The sequence below is a fragment of the Spea bombifrons genome, chromosome 1 (assembly GCF_027358695.1).
Source record: "Spea bombifrons isolate aSpeBom1 chromosome 1, aSpeBom1.2.pri, whole genome shotgun sequence".
Lineage (NCBI taxonomy): Eukaryota > Metazoa > Chordata > Amphibia > Anura > Pelobatidae > Spea > Spea bombifrons.
The window spans coordinates 153,238,038-153,256,989 of NC_071087.1; the positions used below are offsets into that span (position 1 = coordinate 153,238,038).

Consider the following 18,952-nt stretch of genomic DNA (forward strand, 5'->3'; position numbering starts at 1 on the left):
GCTCTCCTGAATTCTCCAAGCATTGGTAAACCCTCATATTTATTATATGCCAGTCATTAATACCACAGATAATCATCTTACAGGTAAAAACGCTCGGTTTTCTGAGATACTGCTTGTCCTACCTACAGACTGTGGCCACGAAAACACTTAGACGGGATTACTATTTTTAGGACCGTATTGGCCCCCATTCTATCTGCATCCATATGTCTTCAATCTACGCACTGTTGAAAGCCAATACAAGAGCCAGTATTGTCCATTCCCAAATGCCACTGTTTGTGACCTCCTCCCCGTGCCATGCTTTAGGCAACGTTATAACACAAGGACTCATTGTGCTGGTGTGGTTTTTGTGGGATTCTTCAACAGCTAAAAACAAGACGATCGTAGAATGAACAAAGTCAGAGAGAAGGCTTCCAACTCGCAGCCTCTGTCCCACCATCAAACAGGCATGAAAAGCCACATAGAGGTCCTTGTTTCATCATGACCATGACAATACCTTTAACTCGGCAAATCCGAGCTTGTTGTGGGCTGTCCGGCTCTAGAAACACATCAATCAACGGGCAAAATTGAAGCAATTCCGGTGCTTATCATTACTGAGCAACCACTTTCTTCCTCAACATAAAATGACCTTAAAACCCCAGGAAGATGTAACCTGCTTTCAAGATTCTTTCATTCTCCATAGTTAATGGGGGAAAAAACAGCTTAATAACTTTTTGTTAATTACCGTTCAGACTGCCAATGTTAATGTACTCAGTTAAAAAAGCTTACCAATGTTCTCGTACTGCGTTGGGGTGAACTGCTAAATAACAGAAGGATTGCCCCAAGTAAGTATTAAGGATGGGGGTAAAGAAGACAGCATTACACACGTTAAAGAGATCCAAAATATCAGGCAGCAGTTGCGCAATCATCGGGAACACTATGTTTAAAGGGTCACTCATATTTAAAATGATCATGGTTTTTTTACACTTATGACATTTTGATAACCCCGTATCACACTGGCTTCTCCTCTGCAACTCTATGGAGTCAAATCTACTTAATCTCTGCCCAAGAATCGCAATAATGCAGTCTATGCACTAGCTTAGTTGTAGGGTCCATTAGTTAAATCTTTTTTTACTACGGATATTAAAAAAAAGGATTTTTTTGATAAATTTTTTCAGTGCTAGAAAGATCTGGAACAAGATGGACATTCCTGGGAGAATAAGTCAAGTGGAAATTATTTATGTTGATAAATGTCAAGTAATGCACTTGGTACATAAAGTGATTTCACGTCAGTGACTACATAGGAAGATGGAATTTTGGTGTTCTTAATGGAAGGTCTCCCCTACTAGTACTCTGGAGACCCCAGGAGAGAGAGATTCTGTGCAAAAACGGAAGTAGCGGAAAATTAATGATAAAACATGATCAGGAAAGACTATTTATATTTGCATGTATAACTGGGAGAGACAATGAAACAGTATATGATGCGAGCATTTGATAAACACAGTTATGCATATTTAAAGGAGGAGTAATGTTAGGAGGAGTCAGAGGCTTAGTTTTTCTCAGAGGTAGTCAATAAGTGGAACAGCCTTCCAGCAGAAAACATGCAGAGCATCCTCTGGCTAAGTTCCCATTGGTTTCACGTTGATTCAAATGGGGGCTTGTGGGGAACCTGTGACAGCGACTAAATTGAGGATTTTCCATAATGTTAAAAGTACTTACCAGGCCCTGCTACTGGTGGCTCGGGTTTATGAGATTTTAAAGGGTCCAGTCGGTCCTTTTCAAGCTGTTTCCTTGTACTTCTCTGTCTTGGCTCTCTGAACATTGGAAGAGCGTGAGCTACAGGAGAGAGGAGAAAAAAAATGTTACAATTCATCTTTATTTCTGAAAATAGAACTTTTCCAGGAATGTTTCCAGACATCAGCGCACCATCAATGAAGCCTAACGTACATCTACCTACTGTCACTAACGCATTCCGCCAAATCGAAGAGAAACAAATCGAAGAGAAACTGGCCCAACACCATTACTCAGTAGGGATTCCCCCGCATCTAACCCTGGTAAAAACTCCAAAAGCTGCAAATGAACACCGAGTAACTGACCCAAAATGGAATGAAACCTCCCTGCCAAATCCAAACACCGGGATTTCAATCGGAACGCTATAGAAACACAGATGCACCATCTCCAGGGGTAGCCAAAAGCAATAGTCACATTTTACACAGCTTTACAGAATATGTTGGAGCCACTAGACATGGCTGGGGTATTCCGAGGGTGAGGTTCATTCAGAAAGCATTCATTACAAATGGAGTCTTCTGGCAATGTCTTCATTGAGGGTGTGATTAGCCATAGGCTACTGGGGGGGGGACTCATAGGCAACCAACTTTTCCACTCTTACCATAACACTGCCAGTTAACCTGCAGCCAGAGGCCTTCTATATACAGGACACCCTAAGGGTTTGTAAAAATAATGGTTTCTCTATTACAATGATTGTTTTATAGATCCTCGATCTAGGTTATTTTTCCTCATTCTATCTTAGTTTGACAAGATTATTGACAAAAGCTGCATGATTATTTATTGTCTTCCCGGTGCTGAAATGACCTCCTCACTCCTCGTTCCTCCTTCTAAGGCTGCAAGGAGAGGGCTAACCAAACAAGTCCCATCGTGAAGACAGTTACAGACAGACGTGACGTACTTCCAAAGCATACTGGTTATTTGATCGTGCCACAATGTAGGTTTATTGAACATTCTGCTGTAATGTGAAAGGCATCACCAAAGACACCGAAAAAGCTCAACATTCTAGAACTAACCTAGAATTAACCTAGAATTAACCTAGAATTGGCGGTCAAATCCCAGCTGCTCAGGGGTGCGACCAAACAGGCTTTTGCGATAAAAAGTTAACTTAACATGTTTTCCGTTTTTAGCCCCAAAATATATCCGATCCAGGGCCGGTCACGGCTTCCGTGATACTTTATATGTTCGTTATGTGCAAAACTTTTCATTCAATCTGAAAAGCTGATTAATCTTCTCTATAAAGTTCCTTGGATTTTAATACAATTCAGTTTCCATTTAGTGGTTGTTTATGTAGTTAGCTGCAGCAATTCCAAACATTTGGTGCTTTAAACACGTCCAAGGAACTGAAATGCTTCTGGATTCCATTTCATTTCCATGTTAAATACGAAAACCATCAACAACACGGTTTGATTTACAATACACAGACAACTGCAAAAACACGAGTGCATCTAAATATTTCAATTATAAATCGGTCTAGATTCATCTTAATTTACTATTTTTAAAATGTTTTCCAGATTTATCTCTCTCTGAGAATAATAATTAGATGATTTCTACTCCATCCCTATTTTCATGTTAAATTATGACTCCTCCCCAGCTGCCTCTTCTGAAAGCAGGGGGCATACCTCAGTATGCTTCTTGCACATGCTCAGTAGAACACCCTTTCTAGTGAAGGGAAGCAATGGCAGTCAATGACACATATGCTATTTAAACGCTGATGTTTTGTTAGTATTCAGTGACTTCAACTGGAGGGCGACTACTGGTTTTAGTTAAGGCAACCAGTGACAGGAATACTCTCATAGATTTTTTTGGAAGTTCTCTACTGGAACCGACTGACAGCTTTAGCAGCCAATTAGAGATAAGAAATTTCGGTTCATAAAAGAAAATTTTGTCGAATGGTTGCAAATTCTGTGCAGGTAAATGTTTTCTTTTTTTTTTCTTCCCTATTGTAAGACTGCCTATTAAAGTACTCGCATAGGGTTACTGACAGAGTACTTTAATATGCATTATTCCATAGTAGGGGTGTCAGGGGCATAAGACTGTCCCCTAAACCTCTGGAACACTGAAGGGTTCCGCAGGGTGATACTGAAGACACATCGCTAAACACTACTTAGAGGGGCATTGAAAGCTAGTGTAAGAGTATTACTACAAACCACAATACTCATATTTTGTGACTATCCAGAACACATGGCGGCAGTAAGGGATGTATTTATGTGGGGCGATGCCCTAGCTTGTCATTCTTTCTAATGAATGTTGGGGTATGAGGTTATATCCCAGCTCTCCGCTCAGAAGGGCGCGTTGCACGGGCTGTGGACGGATGTGTCGGTTAAGCATGATCCTCTATAGCGTAAAATGGCCAGCTGGAATAACCGCAGGACGTTGGGGAGCCAGATTGGCACAAAACTGGGGTAGAATGCTTTCCTGGGCACATGTCGCAGGGTAACTGAATGCATTGGCGAACCGGTAACTCAGTTGCTCCCATTGAATTAAAAGCATTAACCAGCAAACTCATGCAAGGAGATCCTGAAGGATGCTCCTTGAGTTATAATGTAACAATCACATGTCAAGTTGTCTGAGACATGCAGACGATTTCTTTTCTTATCAACAATATATTTTGGATATCATCCGGCAAACTCACACCCCCACACACTTTGCTGGTCTAATGTTATTTGCGGCATAGTGTAAACTTATAGATAAAACTGTTCTGCCTTTATCTGTTGTCGTGCCGTAACATCTCGGGATCGCACTACAGGCCTGGGGAACGCATAAGATTGTCTAAATATTAAAACAAAAACGTACAAAAGTAATGATCTATTTCACTTCTCTATCAGAAATAATCTACGTATTGATTAATGACAGGCCTGATTGATCTACCTGGAGTCTAGGAGGGATATATTAGGACTGCCAATAAAACACACAATGGTTGGAAGACTTGCATATCATATCCTGAAGCCAGTGTAGGTCAAAGTTCCTTAGTTTTGAACCATGTAATGAGCATGTTCCTCCCGTTCCTGCAAACATCTGGACTCCAGTTACAGCTGTTACCAACAATGAGGCTTGCTGAGTAAACCATGGATATTTCGATTCTATGGTTTGAATCACGGGAAATGGTAAGGGACAACTATGGAAGGATTTTCTTGCAAGAAGAGCCATACTGGTCTTGAATGGTGCATTGTTTAAAAGGACATCCCAGCCATTAGAGGACGTAATAGTCATGACCAACATTGAGACAATTCCTTTTGAATTTCCAGATGCTAACGGCGGTCAGGTTCCCAAATAACAATGTGAGCAAAACACAATGGCTTCTGGGACATACATCCGATTAGCCTCCAGTCAACCTATCGCAGTCCCGGCCAAACGATGGCTTGTGCTCGCACTTTTAGGGAACACATTAGATTACCTCCTGAAAGGTCTATAGAACTTGAACGTTAATTACTTTAGATCTTTGCTTCTTTGGCTTTATAAAAGAACAACCTAAGGACAAGGTGTTTCTGAGCATTTATGAACCAATATCCCACTTTTCCAGGAGGTAAATACTCACGAGTAATAATGTAGTCCTGGGTAAGTGTTTCAGCTTGCCGTTCCTTTCTTTTTGTTTTAACCACGCAGAGCTTGGCTCCTCTGGGTAAAAAAAATGCAAGAAACAAAAAATAAAACATAAACAAGGAAATAAGTAAGTAAATACTCACAATATTTTAGTGAAAGTTTGAGCAAAGTCAGCAGGGACCGTGAACCTCAACTAATCCCTTTGCCTAAGATATTGCCTTACAATTTTGCTTTAATGTAAGTATTTGTATGCTCTTCCTTTAAAGAGCTCCCATTGACAAGGACTGAGTGAGAGTTTGGTACACAGCACAGCATCCACTGTGGAATTAAAATTTATTAAACTTATTGCGCGGACGCAATAATCTGTGCATGGAAAATATGCTGATTAAAGCTAAAACAAATAAATGAAACCCTATACTATCAGAAAGACAAATGGCATCATCAACTAACCCATGACTCAAATGAACAGCTACATTGAGAGTAAATTGATTTGCATGAGAGATCTGGTTAGAAACATGACAAAGATGAACTAGGACAATACATTTCCACTTATTTTACATCTTAATTCATTGAATCTGTCGCATGGTATTGTTCTCTACATGTATTACGATCACTGGGGTCAGTAACTTGCATAAAACATACCTCTGGCTTTTAACTGGGTCATAGTACACTTTGACTAATCCGTTGCCAGTCCCCACCATGATCTGGTTCAGTTTGGGATGCCAAAGACATCGGACCACACTCTGAAATAAAGCAGAATGCGAGAAAATAACCTTTTTTGTTGATTCCCCTGGAAGAACACTCAATTTTGAGATGGCTCCGACCATAAACCTGTTTCGATGTGTCTCGACAGTGGATCATTATTCGTCTTTCAAACAGATACCGAGCACATAAGAGATGCACTTTGTTAATAATGCCCTTGGTGCTCAAAGAGTTAAAACCAAGTAGTGTGTTTGGTAGAGCGAGACGCAGTGAGAAAACACGAAGTTATTTGGCTGGCGCTTTATGTAACCCTGTCGACAGAATCAATGTTAGTGAGATTGTATTATACAGTTTACTCTGTTGCGTACATCATGTCACGGTGCATCATTCACAGCGCGGCCCCCGCTTGCTAAGTACAAGTCTGACAAGCCTGGGTCCAAACGGCCAATACGCTAACTCAATGCAGAGAAAAGGATACCAAAAATACGTTTATTTCCCTATACGCCTATACTAAGCTTACCAACCATCACCAGGGCAGAGAATTCTTTTTTTATTATTATTTATTAAGATTTTTTTTTTTTAACTCATTCAAATATAAGGAAAAAAAAATCTCATTCCAGGAAAACACAATAATATTAAAATTATTCAAACATCTTATTCCATGTTTAGCTCACATACGGGCTTAGGAAGTGAATGGCTTTTTTGTTTGTGTCTCTTTATAAAATAAAATAATTTTTCACGCTGGTGATAAATTGGAGACCTAATTTCATTCCGAGATGGAATTTCTCACGAAAGAAATCTTAACTACTAGCAAAATATTGACAGCCCAGTGATTTGGGATTATGCGTGCCATTCCTGCTTCTTAGGGATTTTTGACTATTATTGTGCATGCGCAGCATGGTAACCAGCATGGACATGTGTGCTATTAATGATTCAAAAGGCTGGTTCAATGAGCGTCAGCTCATCTGCCCAAATACTGGCGCACCCTAGAGTAACACAAAGGCCGCCTGCATATGCAGAGCTCGGGGCCCCGAAGTTGGTGGTATATAGTAATATAGTCATTTTTAACCAATGTGTGAACACACAGCTCACGATCCAATTCAGAACACAGCCTGAACGGAGGACGCTCGGCCCGGCCACCCCGCTGGTCTGTGATGTTATGAGTCCGACTTGCTGCGCATGACCAGCCGTGGCGAGGAGACCTGTCACACCGATGGGCCGGTCACACTCTGGAGACACAGCTAACACCGCCTTTATTTTATTTTGATCATATTCATGGGTTTTGAGCCTGTTAACTCTTTAAGCCCCAGAAAGAGTGAGTGAACGATGCAGGCTCCCTATCGAGTTCCTTAAACCGTGGGTGAGTGTACCCAGAAGAGACATGCTGTTTTCAAGACAAAGAGCGGCCGCACCAAATATGTGCATAAATGATAAAAACAAACAATAAAATGATCAAATAAACCACACAAACACAATTTAGGCGTTTAAGTGAAAAAGTTCTGAATCTAAATCCCGTGCAACCCCTTTCTTCCAATTCCGCAATTACAGAATAAAGCCTTCGATGAAAAAAGGTTTCTGCCTTTATGTTACCGTCACGCTATCGCCTTCTGTCTGCGCTTGTACCGTCAATGAATAAAAGGAACAAAATTACCCCAAATATTGACCGTCCCAAAACAGCTGGGAGATGCGTGGTGCAGAGTGATTTATCTCCGCATAATCTGCCTGCTCTTCATACTATGGCGCTCTTTGGTTTCCTCGGTTTCTATTCCTTTATTTGCATTATTATCTTTTATTTATATAGCCCCAGGAATTTACGCAGCACTTCTTACAACTAAGACAACCCGATACGTTAGGTGAAGAGGGCCCTGCTTAAAATCTTACAATCTACACTTTTGGGGAAGTTCTAGAATCCTGCATTTTAGAGTTCTATATGCTGAACAAAACCATGCAACTGTGTTTACACGTTAAAAAAGTGATATTTATGGAAAACACACACACTATATATATATATATATATATATATATATATATATATATATATATATATATATATATATATATATCCCTATCAATCGGCAAGATGTCTGGCTCCTGGGTGTCTTTTATACAGGGTAATGAGCTGAGATTAGGAGCACTCTTTTAAAGGGAGCTCCTAATCTCAGCGTGTTACCTCTATAAAACACACCTGTCCACAGAAGCAATCAGATTCCAAACTCTCCACCATGGCCAAGACCAAAGAGCTGTCCAAGGATGTCAGGGACAAGTCTGTAGACCTACACAAGGCTGGAATAGGCTACAAGACCATTCCAGCCTTGTGTAGGTTGGTGCGATTATTTGCAAATGGAAGAAACACAAAATAACTGTCCCTCGGTCTGGGGCTCCATGCAAGATCTCACCTCGTGGAGTTTCAACAATCAGGAGACTGGTGAGGAATCAGTCCAGAACTACACAGGAGGATCTTGTCAATGATCTCAAGGCAGCTGGGACAAAATTACCAAGAAAACAACTAGTAACACACTATGCCGCGAAGGAGTGGAATCCTGCAGCGCCCGCAAGGTGCCCCTGCTCATGAAAGCACATGTACCTCATTGTTCAAATAAACCTACCATAAAAATTATAGACTGTTCATGTCTTTGTCAGTGGACAAACGTACAAAATCAGCAGGGGATCAAATATTTTTTTACCTTAGCTGTGTGTATTATATATATATATATATATATATATATATATATATATATATATATATATATATATATATATATATATATATATATATATATATACACGGTTAGTAGAAGCATTATTAAACACTCGTCTACAGACACCAGAAGGCTTGTTTTTCCCTCAGAAGTCTCATGGTGCTGCCACAACCACAAGGGATTCTGGGTAGGCGCATGCAAATAAGGTCAACAATAATCTCTTATATATATATATATGTATAAAATAAAGAAAGACACAACAATAATCTTCCATGGATAATTAAAGTTGACCAATATTACAAAATCCAACAGTGTTTTATATGTACCATTCATAATTATCTGATATATCATGGTATTGATACACATGATTATATATCCCCTAGCGTTAAGGAGAATGAAGAAAACTTCTGGACAGAAAATCTGTGAGTTAATGCTGACTCTGCCAAAGACTGCGACCAATCTCAGCTTCCATTAGCTGAACGAAATCTCTCCAAAATAATTATGCTAATTAACAAACAAAAAGCACAAGCTATAATAAAGACATTTATATTTATATATATATATATTAATATATTATTATTATTATTATTATATTAATGGGCCCTGGCTGAAATCTGCCATTGGTCCATAGGTAAGAGGTGTTGTATAAGCATTACAAAATATAACATTTTGAGAAAAATCGACATGGATTGTAAAGAAAAAGGCGATTTTGTTTGTAAATATCTTCCTCCATCAGTCTACCTAGAAAATAATACCCTGGGTATTTTGACAGCTAATACCAGCAGCTTTCGCAGAGACAGCTCCACAATACCTTTTTACACCCTCTTGTAAAAGCGATCATAAACCAGTTGTAATACTGTAAGAAGCTCGTATGCCGCTCCGTGTAACGTAAATAAATTCATTAAGTTAAATCCAAGCTAATCCTATCAATTTATTACGACTATTAACCAGGCCGACCCCGCTCCTGCCGCTCAGTCTTATTACTACACAAACAGAGAGGATACTTGGCATTCCCACCGACCTTTGTATTCTCCCTGTACATGAAACTGTTTATTTTCTTAGCCTCCCAGCAGATGTACAAGGTGTCTTTATAGGTCACGGATTAGCGCAAATCGTCTGATGTATAAACAGAGACGGATGCTGCGTCGTGTCAACTCCATCGCCTCCTATTAATCACCGATATGTAGGTATGCAGCCTTCTGGCCTCCGGGTTTAAGAACGTTACTCGCTTCGGTAGGGCAGATAACCGCGCACGTTACGGGACCTACACGATTTACGGATGCTTTATAAATGAGTCGGTAATTATTAGCACTCACCATGCTTGAGGTGGAATAAAGGGCTGAGGCTTTATGTACACTGGAGTTCATGGATAGGGTATCCAAACTGACCAATAACCCAGTGAATCCTTTACATCATAATCATTATGTCATAATCATAACGATCTTACCACAATGTAATTCATACGTCAGTATCTGTGCTGTTCTAACATATCTGGAAGCCATGGATGGTTCCAAAGACTGATCTCAAGGACAGCACCGGCAGAATTAAGGCTCAACAAAAAATGCAGATGCACCCCGTGTGCCGGACCTCGCGTGCCGGACCTCGCGTGCCGGACCCCGCGTGAAGTAGATGTCAGCACTGTTGTTACTTTAAATTTCCGGGTAAAGTCCCATGCAACAACTTCTCTGTTACTTTATGGCTCTTTGGATGAGTCTGAATTCATTTAATACCTTTCTGTGTTCCTGTTTGGACGGATAAAACTCAGAACATAGTATAAAAAATATAAAATAATAAATAAATGTAAAAAAAAACATGACCGCCACAAGCCTTGGGTCAGTAAAGTATGCTGAATATAAAATATGAGAGAGCGTACACAGCCTGATCTAGGCTGCAACCCGCATAACATCTTGGAGACATGTTCTCGGAGTGGTATGTGGAAGTACACGTTGATGTGATTACATGTCTTTATACCAGGTACTCAAGTGACTTCTGGAGATTACCAGATTGGCTCATCATGAGAGCGGCGTCAAGAGATACTTTTCTATGATACTCCTCAAACGAGTCCTGTCTTCAAAACCGGCCAAATCTATAAAAAGACCCTTTTTTCATGAACGCAACGTGTGAACACAGACTAAACACACGGAGCGACGTTCGAAAACGACGTGTTACTTAATGTTGGATGTGGAATGGTGAGGGTAAACATAAAGCGGTTTTGTTTTCGCCACTGGCATGGCATTCCTTGAGCAGAGGTTAGAGCTCACCACGGAATGATTGTGATGAGGCATCAAAAGAGCTCGGCCTCCCTTGGCAGGGCATCTAGAGTCGGCTAACAAGTGGCAAATCATCAAAGGAAGCTAATTCAACATGCACCTTCTGTCGAGTCGTATGTGCATTCCTCCTCGTCTGGCGAGCGGCCATTTAAAGAAATAAATAAAAAAGGGATAGCGTTTCAGAGAGAGAGGAAGTGAAAGGAAATAGCAGGAGAGTGTCGGACGTGGAGCTAAATATGGGATACAAGGTGAAAAGCTCAATCTTTTGCCTACAGAGCGTAAGCTTGCGAGCCGGGACCTCTTTACCTAATGTCTCGGTCCGTCTTAGTCTGTCAGTTCTGGTTTATCAGACTCCAAGAATGTTTGTACTGTAAGAAGAGCTGTGGAAATTGTTGGTGCTACATAATAAACAATAATAATAATAATAATAATAATGATAATAATAAAATAGTATGTGCTGAACAGCAGCAGATGCGGAGACCCATCAACCAACGTCTTCAGACTGGTGGGTTCCAAAATTAGATTCAGACAGAGGTTTCTCTAGTAGGCACACAAACAGAATAACAATCTTATGTTCTAAAGCAAGAATTTCTAATGGAGAAAAGACCTCTGAGGTCCTGAACGCTCAGCTAACTTCACATCTTCTACGTTAGTTGAACAAAAGGCATAAACTTCGACTAGACTCCATTTCTCTCGTGTTAGCAATGGCTATGTCCATTCATCTTACTAACAAACTTCATGAATAGAAGGCAGCGCACACTCTAGAATTAAAGGGAACTTTGGGGAGCTGATACACTTATCCCTTCTATGTTATCAGTTTTCTCCTCTGCTGGGTCTTAATAAAGATGAAGTTTATCCCCAATATTTTCTTAGAGATGCTTTGAACAAAGCATTCATTAAGCTCTCGAGTACGTTAAGAAAATAAACCATAGCAGATCAGTCATATTATTCTGTCCCCTGAACCTCTAATCACACAATATAAACACACAGAAAGTTTTAATATGCTATGGCAACCACCTATCAGTGCATTCTTTTTCGTTGCATGACTTATGTGATTAAGGAAGGAATACCGGCTTCAGTAAATCAAGGGATGACGTTTCCAATGCTGCATTAAGTTACAAAAGTGTTAAATTCAGTGAAATAGCTAGAACGGCACCTTTCCGTTATTAAATCAAGTGAATCCAGGCTTCGGGGGAATGATCATAATAGTGTCCGCTCCCACGAGACGCAGCAACCGGGAGCTTGCCGTACCCTTTTAAGACTGTAAGGGTTAAAGGTTATGTTTTAGTTTGAATTATAACCTGCGGTAGGTTAATAAATATTTCCACGGCAGCTCTTGGCAAGGAAATCTATTTTTGTCCCATGCTAGGCACCGTAAATGATTCCAGCTATGTCGATCTCTCGCGTATGGAAAAATCTTTCCCGTGTTGGCTCACATATTTGTTACAGTAATAATACTGGCGTCGGGCCAAGTTACAGCGCGTTACAAGAATTCATTGACAATGGGAGCATACAAAAAAAATTGGTGTACCTATAGCCCATAGCATATTTCTGTTAATGGGGGGGGGACCAGAAAGCTTATTATTTTATATACAGCCATCATATACCGCAGCGCAATACAGTATGTTTAAATTAATTTCTATATTTTTTTTTATGAATTTTGGGTACTTTCTGACCAAGCCTGCTTGTGGACTATAAATTACACCGCCCACAATTTTCCGACGGCTAAGCGTGAGTAATGGGGGTTGTAACCCAATAATCCAAGGCTTCCTCCCACCTGGATCGCACGTCTCATCAATATCTGCCATCCAGATGTCCTTAAACATATTTCATGTGTATTGCAATACATTATATGTTCTCACTCATCCCTTTCACGGTTGTTTTAATAGAGAGCACAGGTAGTCCTAAAATAGATATTTAAATGTTAAACATTAAAAAATATATATATATATTCTGAATTTATTCTGTAAGAACACCAAAAAATGACTTTTTAATAATTTCGTTGCGGTGATCTGAAAAGACCCCAGATGACCCCAGCTTGATCCTAATGCCTACAGGTCAGTTAGTAAAACAAGAGGATTTCCCATCTAACAGCGAAGAGATCTGAACATCGTCTAACCCGAATGGTTCACTATGAAGGGAGACGCGGCAAAGAGGGGCCGAGTTACCACGAAAAAAAGGAATGTCAAACAAACAGACTTTTGTTAAACAATTCATTCCTACTTCCATTATCCATCAGGTTCACGTGAAGGCCAAATATACCTCCTGTTTACAGGGATTAGGAGTCCCCCCGATGTATTCATCTTTTTCATTTATCTGTAAAATTCCAGCGTTTGATACACAGAGTGGGTCGGGATTACGAGAGAGCAGCGGGAACGCACAGGACAGTTCACTCAGCACAAGGTGGAGAACGTTAAAATGTGTTTACTAAATGGAAGCCATGCCACGGAAATCCTTCTACTCCAGGGCATCTTCTTACTGACACTGACAGAAACTTGGTGTTCTGCTCCAATAAACTCCCTTTATCTACAGACCAGGAGGCCGCCATTGTTGTCAGTCATATTTTGTGTGACTTTCCTGATCAAATGCCAAACCGAGCTGATTCTTAATGGCAATGCTAATGAAGTCCATTCTTTCATTGAATTTCATTATTCCGACTGGGTGCTTAAAACTGAGGCATTCTATTGTTTCCCACAGGCGGTACGATAAAGAATCTAGATTCAGATAACAGAGCCAGGACACAAATGGATAATATGCTGTTGTCTTTAAATATTAATGAAAATAAGGTACGCATGGTTCTGACAACATAACTACTTACTGCATCTGTGACCTGAATTTCATAAGCCTTCTGGAAGTCCACCATGCTGAAGAAAATTAATTTCCCGCTGCCGCCTCCTTTCTTCACTGATGTTCCGGTTACTAGAAGTTTATCGTCTGGACTGAAGCAACAATCGCTCCTTAATAAAACACAAAAAACAGATCAGTATTATAGGAACTTTGGTCATGAAAATGGAACTGATAAAACGTGTGACAGCAATACGAGTATTTTTTAATCCTCCAAATTGATTAGAGTGAATTGACCAATTCTAGACTCTTGAGCTGGCCCTTTAAACTCGAGATGGAAATTTTAGGGCTATTCTTAAGCTAGCTCAGCTCTTAGTAAAATACTCTGTATTAAAACAGCATTAATGCTAGTAACAGGAATATATATATATATTTTTTTTTTCACATGGTTGGAATTCCAAGTACAGGATATTATGGGAAAATATTTTTTCCTATGCAAATTACTTACTGCTGTTCAATGATATCAATGAAATATGATTCTAGTTAGTTAAAGGGACAGCCAATTTTTGTCATTGTTTTCATCTGTCTCTGTCCTGTCTTTTGGGGTCCGACCTTGTAGCCGCTTCACGGGTCGGGTGAATAAACACATTTATTCAGGCACACTAAGTGCATTTCTTTTTTATGACCAGGTTCAGCTCCAAACCCAGCCGCTGCTGGCACCGACGACTATTACAGGGCCAGCAAGGGGTAGGGGTGAAGTCACCAGCCATGGAGTTTCTGGTATAAATGCTGTGTGTGAGGGTAATACTTTAATAAAAGAAAAGAAAAAAAAAAAACCTGCCGGAATCCATGACGACAGGAAAAAAAAACATTACAATTTTATGATGACTCTACATGTTTTGAAGACAAGGCTGAAGAAATACTGGGTGCCAGATCACTGCAACAAACACATTTACCCTACGGTGATATGATACGGCAGTCTGACAGGAGTCCGCTACATTGTCTGGAACAGTCTTAGTTTAGTAATTATTTAAAAAGATAAGACCTATGCCAAGAACATCAGAAAACGTACATTTTGGGTGGTATTGCATAACTGCAACGCACTAAAGGATTGTCTTTAAGCCAAACACTAAGCGTTATGTTACAGTCTATTTGGCATGTCTGTAAGACCCTCGGCAATTCCACCTGTACCATAAGAGGGGGCCACGGTGGGCATGGATAGTCCGGTATTCCTACCAACAGGACCTGCTAGAGGACCTATAAGCAGTCCTGATATTTGGGGTCACTGGCTGGGACACCTGGCAGTTGGGACATAAATACTTGTCTCATTCATTTTGGGCACTGTGGACACTTATGATGGTCCTTTAATACTTGAGATAGCAAGGTCCTAGACAGTAGCCCAGGTCACCTTGTGATTATTCAACTTCACGTGGGTTACTTATCAGGAATACATGCACGTCTCAGAAGCAGCAAAAAAACAAACAAGACCACAAAATGTTGGACTAGCACACAAACACGCCAAACACTTACACCGGGAAAATGTTGGATAAACCAGAGGCTGTATGGAGAGGTTTCTTAAAGTTCCTAATGTCCCACGTTTTCAAAGTGTCATCCCCTGGAAGAGAAAGAAAACAAATGGGCAAACACATTCGAAATGAAGTTCTAAAGTAAATCCAAGGGGCAGTAGAACTGTAATAGAAAAAAGATCCCTCTCTGTCCATCTGTTTTCCTCTACTGTGCTGTCCGTATAGAACGGTTTCAATACCTTAAACACACACCTATACAACAATGTACGCAAATCACACCTTCACAATACCTTCAGCGTTAGCACAGTCTGTATATCTCGTTACAGCTTCATTCTGATATATTCTATATGTACTTCCTTTAGGTACTTTAACCCTTTAATGGATCAGTAGGGCTTGGGAAAGCCGTATCCACAATGCCCTGTGGATGTGCTCAGAACCGGAGAGGTCAAACCGTGTAATGTTTTAATCTACACACTTGGCAGGTGTGGTTTTGTAAAACGGGAAGCACATCTGGCTTAGTTGGTCGCCTTCCAACAAACTACTCTAACGCTGGTTTTACACTACCTTACAGCTCGGGTTCTGGATAAAGTACAAGTGAGTCATCAATCTACAGTCAAAACACACAAAAAAAAGGACAGGGTTCCTTTTACCAATTATTCTCAGTTTCTTAACAGGGTCACAGCCGGTGGGTTCTGAACGGAATGTTATAAAATCAATACCAGATATGAGTTTTTAAAACATCCACTCTCTTATTCAAAGGCAGACGTGTCTTATACAGAAGCTGTACGGCACCCAAGGAACAGTCCCCTCTAGGCATGACGTAGGCATATTCTGCATCAATTTCTCCATTTACATACATAAGATCAGAATCTTTACATGGTTCTACACGGCATGGGGTGACATATGATGGACAAATTTAGGTCACACTGTACCAGTATACAGTGACCTCTGTATAGCACCAAAAACTTCAAGCTATTAATTAAACCTGTAGCAAAACATTGATTTGAACGACATCTCATTAACACGTCTTCCTTTAGAGCCTGGTCCATTACCTCTTTACCCACTACATGCCAACTTTTTGGTCAATCCTATTAAATGGTATAGCACTTCACTCAGGTACACAAACACCCAAAACCCAAGGGGTAGAAAGCGCATATGGACTGTCACGTGGTGGTGGGAAGAGGCTGAAAGGCATTGACTCCGACATGGTAAGGGGACTTCTTTTCATGTTTTCTCTTGTGTGTCCAAAGTGTTCCTGTGGGTGCACGTCTGAAACTCTCTACTTTTACAAGAGGACAATAGTCAGCCAAAGCACAGACCACGTTATAAATGGGCTGGGTGCAATGGAGATCTCTTATCTCCCCCCAACAGGTCCATTGGACGGACCTCCTCTATATAACAGGGGGGAATATACCCACAGCTGGGATCTGGCTCAGGTTGCGCTACGCATGTATGTATGTGTATGTATGTATGTATGTTCCAGAGAAGTGTACACAAACTTCTACACTTACCTCCACGTGTGGCAAGGGTCACTCCACTATACGAAAAAGTCACGCATGATGTGTCCGTGCCTGGAACATGCGCTTGTCTGCAGTGGAACTTTGTGTGAACCTGAAGATAAACAACGGGAAAAACAGATTCACATCATCATCTAAACAAGTCACTTGTTTTCTATGTAAATTGTCGAGGCAGAATTTGCAATATTGGAATAGAATGTTCGATCACCTTTGGGTATAATCACGTTTGCATTAAAACACAGCGGGATGCCAGAGCCGTGGATACACAGGAGTGATTTTTAACGCCTCTTGGAATAAAGCCGTTAATGCGGCTGGGATTACAATTCTCAACAACCCGGGTCCTTCTTGAATGTCTAGGTGGAATAAGCTTTCTCTTGTGTTTGCAAACATCAGATTAATAGCACATCCCACTGATGCGACTAATCTACTGATATTTCTGTGTTAAAATAAATGATCCACGGGCCAATTGAAACTTGTGACATTTTTGGTCTACACAACATTACAGCATTTTCATGACAAAGAAGCGGGGCGCTGATTTTATAAACACAAAATGTGTCGGAACATGCTAAATCTTAACTCAACAACGCAATCGAACCACTAAGTCTTGCACGCAAATGTATAAAAAATGCATTAAAATATATAAATATAATTGATACACTGAAAACGCGCCACGGTACATTTTCTTTAATGGGATATAAGCACAGCTAACTCAACCACACTACCGCAAAGGGCAAAAACAACTGGATTTATATTATTAATATATATTTATTAATATAGTGTTATTGAGAATATCAAGGTTCCAGTCTATATTACCACATGGGGTACATATCGGCACTGCAGGGATCCTCTCTCACTAGATCATGGGTTCATAAACCAGTGTTCACGGCCCAGAAATGGCCCAAGGTTGATGGTATTCTATATGAAACACATCAGGGTAATATAACGGTTACCAGAAAGAGCACGCTGTACAAGAATAAAAGCTATAGTGCCAACACGGCTCCCATAAACCTAAAGCTTACACAAGTAAAACTCCAACCGAAAACAATCCAAACCAACAAATGGATCCCATAAAAGGGATGTGCCTTGTGCTTAACGTGAACAAAACAGTATTTATATTCCTTTGGATGTTATTTCTATGCAAAGGTTGTAGAGAATGCAGTCGTATTCTTGGAATCTGAACGCTAGCAATCTCCAAATAGTGAGAGAGCGTGCGAGTATCTGGATTTGGGAGTCTTCTTCTTGGTAGTTTCTGTGGCTGCTGTAGAACGCGGGGTCTCCAAAGAGACATGGCTCCCGCTTCTGGCATTGTGATCTCTATACATATATATATATATATATATATATATATATATATATATATCCACACCTGGGAACTTGTGGGATTCAATAGGAGGCCACCAGTATCTTCAATCTCTGAACAAGGAGACTGTTTGCTCTCACATACTGCCACCCGCCCTGCCACCCGCCAGTAGCCATATGGCCTGTTAACAAGTGGCATTTAAAACCTGTTCAACATTTGGAAATCATAGAAAAGGCTATTTTTTCTAAAAAAAAAAAAAAAAAAAAAAAAAAAATTAACAAATTTAAAAACTTCCCAAAAATTCTCTACTCCGCAATAGTTCTTTATAACTTATATTTTGGCTGTAAACAATATAAAGCCCTTGCGGGCAATGTCTGGATCTCATTTGGCCACCGTGCATGAAGTAAGACTGCCACCTATTTTTGCTGTAACTAGAATACACAGAACTAGCCTATTTTTTCAAAGTCAACTATAAGAATGTATCATTAAAATGGATGTGCCGCTTCTAAACCCTGCATTTCATGTTCTATGCACTAAAAAAGCCTACGTAATGGTATAGAATAATTATTCCTCCCCATAAAAGTAACTCTGCCCAACTGTTAAGCAGCCTCTGTAAGGGTGGGATGAAGAGAATGGCCTGAACATTGATTATATAATGCTTATTATGCCACAGTGATTAATGAACAAAAGTTTGAATAAATTAAAGTATTTGCCCTAAAAGCCGTGATGGTTCCCTTTTAAATGTAAATTCTTACGGCTTTTCTTATTTAAAAGACAGCTCTGACGTTTATTCACGAGAAGGTGCAACTGAGAACTAACAGAGCAAAAACAGTTATATATTTTCCACCTA

General features: G+C 40.2%; 1 protein-coding gene across 3 annotated transcripts in view; it reads right to left on the bottom strand.

Moving 5' to 3' along the window:
- The window catches only part of WDR70 (WD repeat domain 70), a 109,191-nt gene that overhangs the window by 7,970 nt on the left and 82,269 nt on the right, over positions 1-18,952 (bottom strand). For all 3 annotated transcript variants that reach the window (XM_053448116.1, XM_053448114.1, XM_053448117.1), the window contains 6 exons: positions 16,797-16,896; positions 15,290-15,374; positions 13,794-13,932; positions 5,947-6,047; positions 5,300-5,379; positions 1,696-1,812 (listed from right to left, as the gene is read on the bottom strand). In XM_053448116.1, coding sequence (XP_053304091.1) covers positions 1,696-1,812; positions 5,300-5,379; positions 5,947-6,047; positions 13,794-13,932; positions 15,290-15,374; positions 16,797-16,896 — 622 coding nt within the window. The remainder of the gene's footprint in view (positions 1-1,695; positions 1,813-5,299; positions 5,380-5,946; positions 6,048-13,793; positions 13,933-15,289; positions 15,375-16,796; positions 16,897-18,952) is intronic.